Below are 15,000 nucleotides of genomic sequence, written 5' to 3'. Positions count from 1 at the left end.
ATGCCACGAGAGGCCATAAAAGGAAATCGAAACCTGACACTAACTAGCTGTCCGAGGATTTACCTGGCGAGACGTCAGTCTCTTACCAGCGAGTTTTACCCGATTTCCCCGGCCCACCACGCGACACAATTGGTAGTAATTCATTCAAATTACTCCTAATGAGTCAATATGGATAAATATCAACACAACATCGTGTTCAAATAGAAATAAATTTCTACCTCATACTTGGGATCGAACGCTAGCCCCTTCTAATGAAAGGCCAGGTTGAAACCAACCATGCCACGAGAGGCCATAAAAGGAAATCGAAACCTGACACTAACTAGCTGTCCGAGGATTTACCTGGCGAGACATCGCTGGTAAGAGACTGATGTCTCGCCAGGTAAATCCTCGGACAGCTAGTTAGTGTCAGGTTTTGATTTCCTTTTATGGCCTCTCGTGGCATGGTTGGTTTCGACCTGGCCTTTCATTAGAAGGGGCTAGCGTTCGATCCCAAGTATGAGGTAGAAATATATATATATATATATATATCATATATATATTGAAAGCTCTCTTTACAGTGAATGTTGCGGTTTTTGTGACGATGTTTGTATGGCAGGTTCTCAAGGACGGAGAACCTTCCTCTCCAACCGGTCTCCCTTAGACATCAGTCATCCTGGTGGCGGATGGACTTCCGTGTAACTCGGCCGCTGTCGCAAGGGAATCGTCTTTATTTGGATACTCTTCCATTCGGCTGTTATCTTGGCCTTCCCCTTTATGTGATCTTGGAAGGAATCTGCTGGGGCAAGGGAGTGTGCCCCTTTCGAGCTTGTCCTCGGGTACGCTTTTTGTCAAGGTCAACGTCGCTCACTCGTGGACGGCCGACAGAATATTCTGGGTGCTACACCTTTTCCGTTCCAGGGGATAGGTTGAGCTTCCGAATGGTTTTCTCCATTAAGTAAAATTATAACTGTTTGTAATTAATTCATTGTAATTCTTGTTTTGTTACATTTTTGTTTTTACACAGCCGCTTTCCTTCTCCTGTTGATGTCGGCCGGGGAAGGGTGTACTCAATCCTTAACTTGTGTCTGTTCTCTTGGTGGACACCTTTCCCATTCGTGGTGTAGGTGCTTCTCCAGAGGAGTTTTTTTTTATTTTTTTATTTTTTCCTCGGTTAGCGTTGCTGCAATTCTTTGTTCGGCTAGGATAGCTGATGTAAAAGAGCAGTACTGTTCATTCCCGTAGAATCTGCTGTCACTGCTCTGTCAGTTTCTTGTTCTTCTGCGCCTGTGGCAGCTCCTGATAAACAACCTAACCTTAAGGAACTAGCTCCGGCTACGTTTCCTCAGGTAGCGCTGATGCAGAACTTGAACAAGGCTTGTTGATGGGAAGCAAAGATCGCTGACTGCCTCCAGGGTTTGGACTACTTTCCTTTGTTATTATTATTGTTATTATTTTCATCATCATCATCATCAGTGCCAGCCAAGCTATAACCCCAGTTGGAAAAGCAAGATGCTATAAGCCCAATGGTTCCAACAGAGAAAAATAGCCCAGTGAGAAAAGGAAACAAGGAAATAAAAATAAAACAATTATCTTTAATGTATGTAATATATTAACTATAAAAGGCAAGTTAGCCTGTTCAACATAAAAACATTTGCTGCAAGTTTGAACTTTTGAAGTTTTACTGATTCATGTACCCAATTAGGAATATTATTCCACAATTTGGTCACAGGTGGAATAAAGCCTCTAGAATACTGTGTATTATTGAGCCTCATCATGGAGAAGTCCTGATTATTAGAATTAACTGCATGCCTATTATTACGAACAGGATGGAACTGTCCAGGATGATCTGAATGTAAAGGAAGGTCAGAATTATGAAAAATCTTCTGCAATATGCATAATTAACTAATTGAACGACAGTGCCAAAGAATAATATTTATATCAGGAATAAGAAATTTTATAGACCGATAGTTTCTGTCCAACAAATTAAGATTAAAATCAGCAGCTGAAGACCAGACAGGAGAACAATACTCGAATTAAGGTGGAATGAAAGAATTAAAACACATCTTCAAAATAGATTGATCACTGAAAATCTTGAAAGACTTTCTCAATATGCCAATTTTTGTGTAATTGAAGAAGGTTCAGGCCTAATGTGTTTCTCAAAAGTAAATTTGTGGTCGAGAATCGCACCTAAAGTTTTAAGTCATACTAAGTTAAAGAAACATTAACAATAATGAGATCGGAATGTTAAGGAGCCACTGTCCTTGACCTACTTACAGTCATACTTGGAGTTTTGTATGATTCATCTTCATACCCCATAATTTGCATCTTGTGCAATTGAAAAAGACACAAGCCTATTGTGTTTCTCAAAAGTAAATTTGCTATTGAGAATTGCACCTAAAATTTTAAGTCAAAGTTAGGGAAACATTATCAATGCTGAGATCGGGATGTTTAGGAGCCACTGTCCTTGACCTACCTACAATCATACTTGGAGTTTTGTATGATTCAACTTTATACCCCATGATTTGCATCTTGCACTATTTTAGCTAGATCTCTATTAAGGGATTCAGCAACCCCAGATCTAGTTAAGGAGATGGAATTGATGCAAAGAGAGTAGCATCATCTGCATATGCAACAAGCTTGGTTTTTAGGTCAAACCACGTGTCATGTGTATATAGTATGAGAAATAATGGGCCAAGAACATTACCTTGTGGAACACCAGATATCACATTCCTATACTCACTATGATGCCCATCAACAACAACTTTTTGAGATCTATTACTTAAAAATTCAATAATAATGCGAAGAAACAACCCACCCACTCCCAACTGTTTGAGTTTGAAAACAAGGGCCTCATGACTAACACGGTCAAAGGCAGCACTAAGATCAAGGCCAATCATACAAACTTCTTGACCACAATCAAGGGATTTGTGTACAGCATTGGAAATTGTAAGAGCATCACATGCTCCAAGGCCTTTAAGAAAACTTAATTGCAAACTAGGGAACAGATGATTACCTTCAGCAAACCTATTAAGACGTTTTACCAGAAGACGCTCAAAAACTTTAGATGAGATGGGAGTTATGGAAATTTCTAGGTAATCAGTTGGACTTGAGCTACCACAAACACATTTACTTAGTGGAGTACCATTACCAATTCTCCAACAAGTGCTAAAAGCTCCTCTTCTTGCTAGCTACCTATTCTTGGGTAGTGCCATAACCTCTGTACCATGGTCTTCCACTGTCTTGTGGTAGCGTTCTCTTGCTTGAGGGTACACTCGAGCACACACTTCCATCTTATTTCTCTTCCTCTTGTTTTGTTAAAGTTTTTATAGTTTATATAGATATTTATTGTAATGTTTCTCTTCTTAAAATATTTTATTTTCCCTTTTTCCTTTCTTCACTGGGCTATTTTCCCTGTTGGAGCTCCTGGCCTTATAGCATCCTGCTTTTCCTATTAGGGTTTCAGCTTAGAAAGTAATGATAATAATAATAATAATAATAATAATATTAATAATAATATTAATAATAATAATATTAGTAACTTAAACAAAATAACAGATAACTTTGGACCTAAGAAATCTACAGTCTATAAGTCTATGAAAAGCAAAGGAAAAATACCATTTGGTTCTACACCTCCATAAGCATCAAGGTCCATCAATAGAGCTTTAATTTCATGAGATCGAAAAGCTAAACTAGTTAGTTTAGCCTCAGGAAAACAGGAATGAGGAAGTTCAAGTTTCTCATTACTCTGTTTACTGTCAAACACATCAGTCAAAAGGGTTGCCTTTTCTTTTGGACAGTGAGTGACTGAGCTGTATGGTTAAAGTAAAGAAGGAACTGTTGCATCCACACCAAAGAGTGCAGATTTAAGGGTAGTCCACTTCTTAGGTTCCTGGGTTGTACCAGAAAGAGTTTCTTTTATGGTTAATTTATATTCCTTTTCAGTTGAAGCATAAACTCTGAGCATAAGCTCTAAGCTGAGTGTAGATATTCCAGGTCAAAGCTGATCTGTTACCCTTTCAAAGATGATAGGCCTCCTGCTTCTCCAAATAAGCACATCTACAATCATCAATGAACCTTAGTTCATCCTTCATTTGGTACATTAGTACATGAGAAGGGATACGACTATCAATTATATTGACTAGATTCTCATTCAAAGGAACAACTTTGAATGAGAGTTTTCCTTCCCAGGTGTTGGGGTGTCCTCCCTTCCGTGGGAGAACTTTCCTTCATCTTCTACATCATTGCTCTGATCTCTGATTGCTGTTGCTGTTTCTTATCCAAGGACAGCACTCCCCTCCAGGTTGAGTCAGCGGACATTCCGTATGGGGGAGGGGAGCAATGTCTGAGGCCAGTCTCTCCTGCGAGTGATCTCCTCTCTTGGTCACAAGAGAGGCCACTCATAGAGACTCCTCTTCGGAAGCGTGCTGTTACTGATCAGCTTGCTGATCCTCGCCACTCATAGAGACTCCTCTTCGGAGGCCTGCTGCTGCTGATCAGCTTGCTGATCCTCCGGCCCCTTCAGGGATTTGTCACCGTGGTTATTGGCGCCACCGTACACTGCCGCTTTGCCTTAGAGATGCTCCTTCGCTTTTGGCGAAGGGACGCCTCTTTGGCTCTTCAGCCTTGTCACTGCAGCTCTCCTACTCGGAGGAACCTTCTCGTCCTGATTCTACTGGTTCCTGAGGTGTCATTCGCGAGCGTCTCCCTTGGGATATTCGCCCTTCCAACGGGCATATCCCTTCTCCAGATCATCGTTTCGCTGTTCGCTGACCAGCTGCTTGCCGATCCTCAACCTTCTGCAGCTTTCTGATAACTAGCTTGTCTTTCTCCGATCGTCAATTTCCAGCTCACCAATAGCAATTGTCAGCTCGCCGATTGCCGATCTCCTGCTCATCCCTGATCGTCACATGCCAACATTTTCTACAAAAGAGTAGCTCCGTCTTCACGCCTGGAGACTATCCAGCATCTCCTCACTCATAGATGATTTTTGTAACAAGTTGCGAAGAGGATGTCTGGATATCCGCAAAGATCATCAACATCAGTCTAAGGGGCGAAGTTGAAAATCTTCTGTGGTTGGTGTCATGGAAGGGGGATCTCTCCACCCGATGCCACTATTCCGGCGATAGCGGAATGCTCGTATATTTGCGGGAGGAAATGCGGCTTTCAATTTTGGCAGTAAAAGACAATCGCTCAGCCTTGAGTCTCGCTTTTAAACTGAAAGGAGTAGACATTTCCTCATCGCTAGAACTTCCCTCATTATACAGAGTTACGAACTTTCCTGTCCTCAGTCTAAAGTGAGACCTCCAGAGCTTCTGTAGCTCCGACAGAACTTCCTCCCAGACATGATATTAGACAGCCACATGCCAACATTTTCCACAAAAGAGTAGCTCTGCTTCGTCTTCACTCCTAGAGACTATCCAACATCTCACTCCGAGAGGATTTTTGCAAGAAGTTGCGAAGAGGATGTCTGAATATCTGCAAAGATCATCAACATCAGTCTACCAGGCGAAGTGGAAAGTCTTCTGTGGTTGGTGTCGTGGAAGGGGTATCTCTCCACCTGATACCACTATTCCAGCAATAGCGGAGTGCTTCGTGTATTTGCGGGAGGAAATGCGCCTTTCAGTTTTGGCAGTTAAAGACAATCGCTCAGTCTTGAGTCTTGCCCTTAAACTGAAAGGAGTAGACATTTCCTCATTGCTAGAATTTCCTTCATCATACAGTTACAAACTTCCCTGTCCTCAGTCTGAAGTGAGACCTCCTTGGAACGAAATTCAGGTTATTCAGTTTCTAAAAAGGCCTCCCTACGAACCATTACAGCAGGCAACATAATGCCACCTTACATGGAAGATGGTGTTCCTACTCACCCTGGCTTCGGCTAAACGAGTCAACGAACTGCATGGTCCTCTCAGTTGACATAGCCCATTCAAGGGGATGGGCGAGAAGTAAGCATCAGATATGTACTCGAGTTTGTTCCCAAGACTCAGAATTCGGGGGTATTGGATGCTAGGTTTGATTCCTTCCGTATAATGAGTCTTTGCTCTGTAACTGATCAATACAGATCCTCTGCTACTATGCCCATTGAGGAGTTTGAGGCTCCATCTCAAGAGGAAAGCAGCAGCTCATCCCCATGTGCCTTCGCTCTATGTCAGCACTGGGAGAAATAGGAGGGTCACGAAAAACAGTCTCCAGTTGGATTTACTGGGTCATTGACCATGCACTGAATCCAGATACTCCTCCAACACGTCTACTCAAAAGTGCACGATGGTAGGGGCATAACTATGTCCCTGGCCTTCAAAAGAAACTACTGTGACGCAGGTTCTGCAAGCGGGCGTGTGGAAATGTCAAACGTCTTTCACTGCTCCATTACCTGCAAGACGTAACCTACAGGAAACTCGATACGTTTTCTATTGGTCCTGTGGTGGCTGCACAACAGCTGGTTTAGTACCTCAAGGTCCTTATTGGACAAGTAGCAGAAGGTTGAGGACATTGGTTACCCAGTCTTAGTCTGAGTGAATGAAAAGGAATGACTGGCTCTTTCCTTTCTCAACCCTCCCCTCCCTCTCTTTGGGAAATTAGCATTCTGGGTCCTCTACACAACCTGGCCTCAAGCACTGTGGGTAAACCATTGCTTCCTTGTGTAACTTATTATTGTAACAATGCTGTTGAGTCCCCATACCCTGGCGAGGTGACATTATGAATGTCTTGGTCAACTTGGTTAATTCCTGCAGACTTGGAAATAACTTGTACCTTGACAGTCACATTGCTAGTAACTCGACACAGCTTGTGTAGGCCGCAGACCATGCTTAGCAAGGTTTAGCTAGGTAATAATAAGGAAGCCCTAGGTATAGACAAAAAGCTAGATTGGCAGGGACATTCACCCTCCTTATGGGGGAGTTACCCCTATAAATAGCGTAGGTTTATATTCCAGCTATGGAACAAATGACAAATTTGGAAGTAATTTGTATTCATCCTACGGGTACAAACCTTTAGCTATTTATACAAACTTACCCGCCAACCCTGGCCCCCTTGAAGTCCTACCTCCAAGCAAAGTGAAGCACAGTTAGACAGGTGCGTGAGTGAGAGGGTTAACTAGCTACCCCCTACCCCCCCCCCCCCTCTCCTGCTAACTAGTGGGATGGGTAGTTAACCCTTGCCAAATTTTAATGGCTTGCCCCTTGTGCTTCGCCAAAGGTAATACCCCTTTAAATTGCTAAAGGTTTGTAACGTTAGGAAAAATATAAATTACTTCAAAATTTGTAATTTCAGTACATTCACTATTTTTTATCAAATTATAATACAGTGCATTCTCTGTTTTCTGCTCTTGTCTTATAATGATACCTTTGGAAAACTTTTTTTTTTTCACCACTCCCTTACACTGTTTTAATTTTCATCTTTGTGCTCCTTGTTTACGAAACTTGATTTGAATGACATTCATATTTATTTTTAGTTAGTAATAAATGCAAATGTAATTGGATAAATTTACTCTAAACTATTTTATAGATGTGCCTGGGAAAAATATAATTATTTACAAAAACTCATTCCTAAGGTTGTAGAATATTTAAGTAAATGATAAAGTTGAAAATTATACACAATTTCTGGTGATTTGCCAAGTAAAAATTCAAACTTTTACTTTTAAGGTAACTATAGATATATGACAATACTGTATTAAGTAAGTTCAACTCTACTCTATATTAAACACCACAGTCATACTGAAATGAGTTTCCCATACTGTCAGTTAGCCTGTTAAAGTTATTGACTCGATGTCAAAATTTACCATTTTTTTTCACTTCCTGGTTATGACTGCTTTGTAGTATTGAAAAATTTTCATAAATAGTCCTGATGATCTTTACTGTTCTCATATATCTTTAATAACTATTGCCTCTGAACAATGATGCTTTGTATTAGTGATTAATGTATATTTCCATTTACAGAGATGCTAGCTGGGAACTTGAGCCAAATGCGTATAGTGAGTTGGAACGTCCGGTACGTTGTGATGCAGTTAAATGTTTGTGTCTGGATGGGAGGAAGAGGGATGACATAGGAACGTAAGTTTTTCTGAAATAATTTTTAGTAGACTGTAATTGCTGTTGGTATTCTATATCTGTTGTGTGTATGCCATAAGTAATGTAGTCGCTAAGTCGGATTGATACTAGTCAGAAAACCCCCTAAATTTGATTCCCCACTACTGTACTCTGAAAACATTCTTAACCCTTTTACCCCCAGGCTGTTTGGAAATTTCCAACCCTTAACCCCCAGGGAGTTATTTTTTTCCCAGCACATTTTGCAGTATATCTTTTTTAAATTGCTCTAACGGCCTTAATTTTTGTCATAGAGAGGTCAGGTTGGTCTCATTCTCTTGGAAAATGCCTGGATTTTCTCAAAAAATTATCAAAAATATGAAAAAAAAAATGTATAGCTTTTTTTTTGCAAGGACGTACGGGTACGTCCATGGGGGTAAAGGGATGGCTTTTGTGAAACGTACCAGTACGTCCTTTGGGGGTAAAAGGGTCAACATGTAATTTTTTTTTTTTTAACAAAAAAAAATCTATTTACTTGTAATGACATTCAAAGGGAGGGCAAAAGAAGGGTTCTATCAATTAAAATTAGTTTCATAAAAAGCTATAAAAGAAAATTATGTGCTAAGATTTTAACTCTTTAAGCACCAACCCTGCGCCAAGTAATTTAGCAGTCAAGTTATTGGACTCCTCCCCCCCCCTTTTTTTTTTTTTTTGCTCAACTCAGCACAAAAAATTATCAATGATAAGGCTACAACATTCGTAATCAAATAGCTGAATAAGTTTTCTTTCCACTGATATGTAATTTTCCATATTTTGTAATATTTTCATATATGTAAATAATAAAAGAGGAAAACTGGTAGTAACTGGATGTAAAATATGTTCAATTGTGTTAAAGAAAATATAAAAATTTGATGTATAATACATACAATGGCACTTAAGTGATTAAGCAACAAGCCAGAACAGTGTGCAATACCCCATTTTCTCTGGAATGAGGGTGTTCAAAGAACGATCAAGGCTGTCAATTATTATCAGCTGAGTCTTTCTTTCCTATAGATAATAAGCAGAGTTAAGGTATTGATGGGGCTGATTAAATCACCCATAAATGTTGGTATCTTATTAAAATTATTGTTGTTATTCAAATTGCACGTTTGCTTGTCCTTTTATTTTTTGAACAATCGTAGGATTAATATTTCACGTGATATATTAATGGAAAGGAAGTTCAGTCAGCAATGTAATAGTAAAGGTATGTCTTATCTTGTATAGTTTTGGTGCTAAGTTGAATGAAATCAATTGGAAAGTGGCTGGGCCTCAAAGAATTAAAGGCTACTTAAGTTACAAGATTGATTTTGTCGCTGCAAGTGCTTTCCCGCAATAGGAAATAATTGAAGGTTTCGTGATATTCAAATAAAACTAATATGATTTTCAAAGGAAAATTAATCTACGGTCGGATCTCTACATTCGTTGTGGTTGTTGGAAATCCCAGTATTGACTCTCCCAGACCTATTACTATATACAGATAATTGTCGACTTATGACCTATGAGATGTACGAGAAGGGAGGGTGGTGCGAGGTTGAATGTCTTGTTGAATGGAGAGTTACTTGAGGAGGTGGATCAGTTTAAGTACTTGGGGTCTGTTGTTGCAGCAAATGGTGGAGTGAAAGCAGATGTACGCCAGAGAGTGAATGAAGGATGCAAAGTGGTGGGGGCAGTTAAAAGAGTAGTAAAAATTAGAGGGTTGGGCATGAATGTAAAGAAAGTTCTATATGAGAAAGTGATTGTACCAACTGTGATGTGTGGATCAGAGTTGTGGGGAATGAAAGTGAGAGAGAGACAGAAATTGAATGTGTTTGAGATGAAATGTTAGGAGTATGGCTGGTGTATCCCGAGTAGATAGGGTTAGGAACGAAGTAGTGAGGGTGAGAACGGGTGTAAGAAATGAGTTAGTGGCTAGAGTGGATATGAATGTGTTGAGGTGGTTTGGCCTTGTTGAGAGAATGGAAAATGGCTGTCTGCTAAAGAAGGGGATGAATGCAAGAGTTGATGGGAGAAGTACAAGAGGAAGGCCAAGGTTTGGGTGGATGGATGGAGTGAAGGAAGCTCTGGGTGATAGGAGGATAGATATGAGAGAGGCAAGAGAGCGTGCTAGAAATAGGAATGAATGGCGAGCGATTTTGACGTAGTTCCGGTAGGCTCTGCTGCTTCCTCCGGTACCTTGGAAGACCGCGGAGGTAGGAGCAGTAGGGGATTCAGCGTTATGAAGCTTCATCTATGGTGGATAAAGGGGAAGGGTGGGCTGTGGCACCCCTAGCAGTACCAGCCGAACTCAGTTGAGTCCCTTGTCAGGCTGGGGGGAATGTAGAGAGGAGAGGTCCCCTTTTCTGTTTCATTTGTTTGATGTCGTCTACCCCCCCAAATTGGGGGAAATGCTTTGGTGTATGTATGTATGACCTATGCGACTTACGAATCAACTTTACAACCATTTTTTACACTGATGACATCACAAGTGTGTAGGAAATAATACACTAATACAGTATTGCAAATATTCCCTTAGAAATAATCTATTTTTTGAGCTCAAGCCATGACGTCCTGATGGAAGGTTCCTTCAGTAGCTTCCTTGGGTATATTTGACTACAGTGGATATTCCCAGAGAATTAAACTAAAGGTTATCACAGAATTCTAACTTCTGGTGCGAGTACCCTAAAGTTTTCCCTCTAGGATATCGTATATCAACAGGGGACGCATGTATTAACACGCCACATAGCTATCTGCACCCCATATAGAGTTAACACTTCGATATGGAAAGGAGGTTGAGTAACTGGGGAGCCAATCCACAGTTACACTCATCCGTGGCTGCTTTTGGTACTCGAGACGTAAACGCGCCATTGCTAAATGACGTCACGTCCGTCCTCATCCTTTAGCCTGTAGCTTCTTTGCTTAGTCGGATTTTTCCAAGTGCTTACTTTTATCAGCTTACATCGCCGTTATGTTGCTACCTTCAGCCTCGCCTTCTTCTGGAAAGTTGAGTACCAGGTCCCAGTATTGTTTAAATAAGCTCTAGCCGTAAAGTAACTTATACTTTTCATAAAATATTGCGTTTTGTGGCAGAGCTGTGCCGATACCGGACGCGCCATTTTATGGCGCTGCTGTTCATGTTGCATGCTTTATCTAGTTAGCCAGAACAGCCCCCTCCGGTTCTTTAACTAATTAATATTATTAGTTATTTAGTCTTCATAGCTAGGAAATATTTATATCGTGTTTTAGCGCTCATCAGACTCGGTCGCTGTTCGACCCCATACTAGATCGCTAGCTTAGCCCCTAGGCTGGACAGCCTAGTGCTTAATTTCATGCATGATATATACCAGTGTTCCTAGGTTAAGTTATGAAGATTGTGGCATTATTAAACATACTATTTACTGTGATGTAAGTGTTTTCACCTTCGGGGACCATGTAAGCGACAGTGTTGATTGTGTATCATCCCCTCCTAACCTAATGTAGGAACCCTTATATGCTCCCTAATCCCCCTGCCTGCGGGCATTCCCTCTGGGTAGTCTTGCTTTCCCTCTATATAGGGGAATCTTGTCTACAACCAGAGTATTTATCGCTTCTCTGCCTCCCCTAAGGGAATGACCCTCCCTTAGGGTCGTGCCTGAGCGTTAGGAAAGGCTCTGCCCTTCCTCAGTTACACCTGGTTGGGTTACTCCTTCCTCCCTGTAACTAGCGATGTGTCTTTCAAGCTTTCCTAGCCTAGGAGTTAGTCCTCCTACTCTAGGTTAAGCTCTGGGGGTTGACTCTGCCTTATTATAGTTTGAGATGGTACATCTGTACCATTCTCATTCTGGGCTACCTACCCTAGGTTAGGGAGCGTTCTCCCTTACCTTGGTGGCCGTTCTTATACAGAGTCTCCCCTTTGGAAAGACCTATTCTTCTCCCTCCCCACCTATCCCTTTGGTGTAGGCTTGCCTACACACATCTGTCCTTAGTCCTACAACTCCTCCCTTGGGTGGAGTGGTAGGGCTAGAGTTCTCCTGCTGAGCTGGCCGCTCTGGTACACATAACCTTCATAGCGTTCTATGAGGGTGGTTGCCGGCGGCGGTCCTGCCGGCGGGGGATTCCTAGTAACAGCCAGCCGACTTCCGGAGTCGGCCACCCACATGCCGGCATTGATTGCCGGCAATCTAGGTATACGACAATATACATATATATCTTATGAACTGATCCAAGGCTCACCATGCCGTCAGCCTTCGGCTGTCGCCCCGCCACTGTGCCGGCGGTCGCCACAATGGTATTATCCTTTTAGATACTCTGTGTTTCTGTCTTGATGCCTTCCACCCTGCAGGACCGGCCTCCGGTGTGCCGTCGATCTGCCAGCACCCCCATGAGATGTTAAGGGACATGCACCCCTTCCAGGACTGCCGGCAACATGCCGACAGTCAATATACTGCAGCCAGATGGCTTGGCCACTTGTATATAGGTATTATCTTAACATCCAAGATTGTGGCTATGCTATTTGTTTGCACATTACAATATTCCAGCATACTCTGTGTGTCTTAGTGCAGTCGATTGCCGGAACCTACATTTTATAAGGGGTTTATCCTATACCCCTTCTCCCCCAGGGATCTGAGTGGTTTCAGACCCTACTACACTCTGCGGGCAATTTCTGCTAGAAGCCTAGCTTGGCTCATCCATATGGATTTCCCTCATTGTGACCTTCGGACACAAAAGAAATTGTCTACAGATAAGGTTACGGTAACCGACTGGGCGGGATTCACAAGTATGCGTCTATCTACTTCCTTTCCCGCTCATTAATCTGAAGCATTAAAATGCTTTATAATTAAATTAATTTTAAATTTAGATGTTAATCATCTTAATTTTAGAGTCATGTAAGTCATTCTTATGCCTTCCATGTACTCATGATCTCTTTCTTTTACAGGAGGAGTATATGAAGTGTGAGAGCAACTTCTGCAGGGTGAAGCGCCCGGACTTCTACGGGCACAAGGTGTGCCGGACCCACGCCCCCTGCTCCGCCAAGAAAGGCTTTTGAAATATTGGGACCCGCAGAACTGTACAGTCTGCAAGAGTCTTCTGGTCGAGGCGTTTGACGATCCTCCGTCTGCGGAGGCAAGGGACAACGCTAGGGAGAAGCTACGCAAATGGGTGCGTGGCTTCCAGAAGAACGCCACTGGACCGTATCTTCCCAATGAAGACTTGAGGGCCTTGCTTTTTCCAAAAGCATCAAAAGACTATGTGGTCCCCCGTGATCAGATCCCCACCGTCCAGATCGTGGTGGAACCTGACGTTGTCATGGCTCAGTCCATGCGTGAGTGCCATCTAGATTCCGACAACGTGGAACGTATGTCGGAAGTGTCGGAAGAGACGGAGAAGAACCTCATGGGCAAGGAACTCGACTATGAGGAAGATCAGGTGGAATACCCTGATTCGTAGACCGAGGTCGCTCCTGCTCCCCCAGCAACTCCTGCACCGTCCGAGGAACCTGTTCCTTCGACTTCTGCCACCCCGGACCCTCTTCCATCGGCCACTCGAGAGGTCTTCAAGATGCTTGAAGCCCTCATGGAGAAGAAGCTACGAGAAACTCAGGAGCAATTCCGGATGACTCTCGTCAGCTTCAAGCAACCGAAAAGGATTTCGGTTAAGGACCTCCCCACCTGCTCGGAAGCTAACCCATGGAGATACGCCGAGCATATGCCAATTACAACTGGCAAGATCTACTTTAGTGAAAGGGTTGGCTCTATCTTGCTGGAAGAAGTGGAGTTCTTCCCAAATTTCGAGGCTTATCTGGACTGTTACGTCCGACTCAGGTCCGAACCAGCCTCAAAGGAGGAGACCGAACCGAAGGAAGTTATCATGTTCGATCTCGCGAAGGCTCAAGCTATGTTAGCCCAGGCAGTGAAGAGTAGGGGTTTCACCAACTCCAAGATGCCGGCGCTTAGCAAGAAGCATCCAACCTTCGTTGCGCCAAATGCTGCGACCTTCCCCTTCATCGAAAAGGCCTTCACAGCGGTCTTAAAGGCAGTGGAGGAAGGGAAACCTTGCCCTGCACTGGAGGAGTGCAGACCCTTCTCCATTACTCTTCCCCCCCGATGATAGGCACTGGAAAGACATCCAGTCAACCTTCACGGTAGGGAAACTAGAGCCTGACGTAGCCGGTCGTCAATTTAATGAGGACCTCCCAAGGCTAAACGATCACCTCCTTCGTAGGGAACAGGATACGAAGGAGAGGCTTGCCGCGTCGCTGTCCCACCAGGTACAGCTTGAACTTATGGCCGGGGATATTAGAATCCCGGACTTTTATATGCTCCTAGCCAAATCGCACTTGGCGACTGTAACAAAGGACCTATACAGCTTCACTAGGGCTCGCAGAGCCTGTCGTGAATTCGTGTTCGCCAACGCAACGGTGAAACACGAACCCCGGAGGCTGATTTCCTCCAATATCTGGGGCAAGTATCTCTTGCTATCTTCTTTGGTGAAAGAGATTGTAGACAAAGCCGCCACGGAGAATAGGAACCTTCTCCATAAGTGGGGCATGTCACGAAAGAGGAAGTCCTCTCAGGATGATGGCCCTCAGCCTAAGAGGAAGACTTCGAAGACGAAACCCCAGCAACGTCAACAGAGACGGCATTTTCCTGGTCCTGCTACTCCCCAAGTGGCTACGCAGCCACAACAGACCTTTCAGTTGGTCCCCCAACCGGTGGTGTCGCAGTCCCCGGTCTTTACCCCTGCATATGAGCAACACTCGACTACCTTTCGTCCCAGAGGTAGGGGCTCAAGCAGAGGCTCCGGCAGAGATTCTTCTCGCCGTCCCTCCAGAGGCAGAGGAGGAAGGGGAGCTAGCGGCCGAGGTGGCAAGACCTCGGGACATCCGAAGTGTTGCTCCAACATACGAAGTAAACATTACGCCATTGAGCGTCGAGTGCTCAGTTTTCTGTTCTTGTGTGTATCGTGTGGTTGTCCTCTGGTCTGTTATTAACAGTGCTTATTTTCTTCC

General features: G+C 43.2%; 1 protein-coding gene across 3 annotated transcripts in view; it reads left to right on the top strand.

The window, feature by feature from the left end:
• The window catches only part of LOC137631147 (pineapple eye protein-like), a 350,280-nt gene that overhangs the window by 292,843 nt on the left and 42,437 nt on the right, over positions 1-15,000 (top strand). For all 3 annotated transcript variants that reach the window (XM_068362845.1, XM_068362846.1, XM_068362844.1), the window contains one exon: positions 7,911-8,024. In XM_068362845.1, coding sequence (XP_068218946.1) covers positions 7,911-8,024 — 114 coding nt within the window. The remainder of the gene's footprint in view (positions 1-7,910; positions 8,025-15,000) is intronic.

This window comes from Palaemon carinicauda, chromosome 39, assembly GCF_036898095.1.
Source record: "Palaemon carinicauda isolate YSFRI2023 chromosome 39, ASM3689809v2, whole genome shotgun sequence".
NCBI lineage: Eukaryota > Metazoa > Arthropoda > Malacostraca > Decapoda > Palaemonidae > Palaemon > Palaemon carinicauda.
Note: the sequence above shows the minus strand (reverse complement) of the source record. Positions and strands in the feature narration are given on the sequence as shown.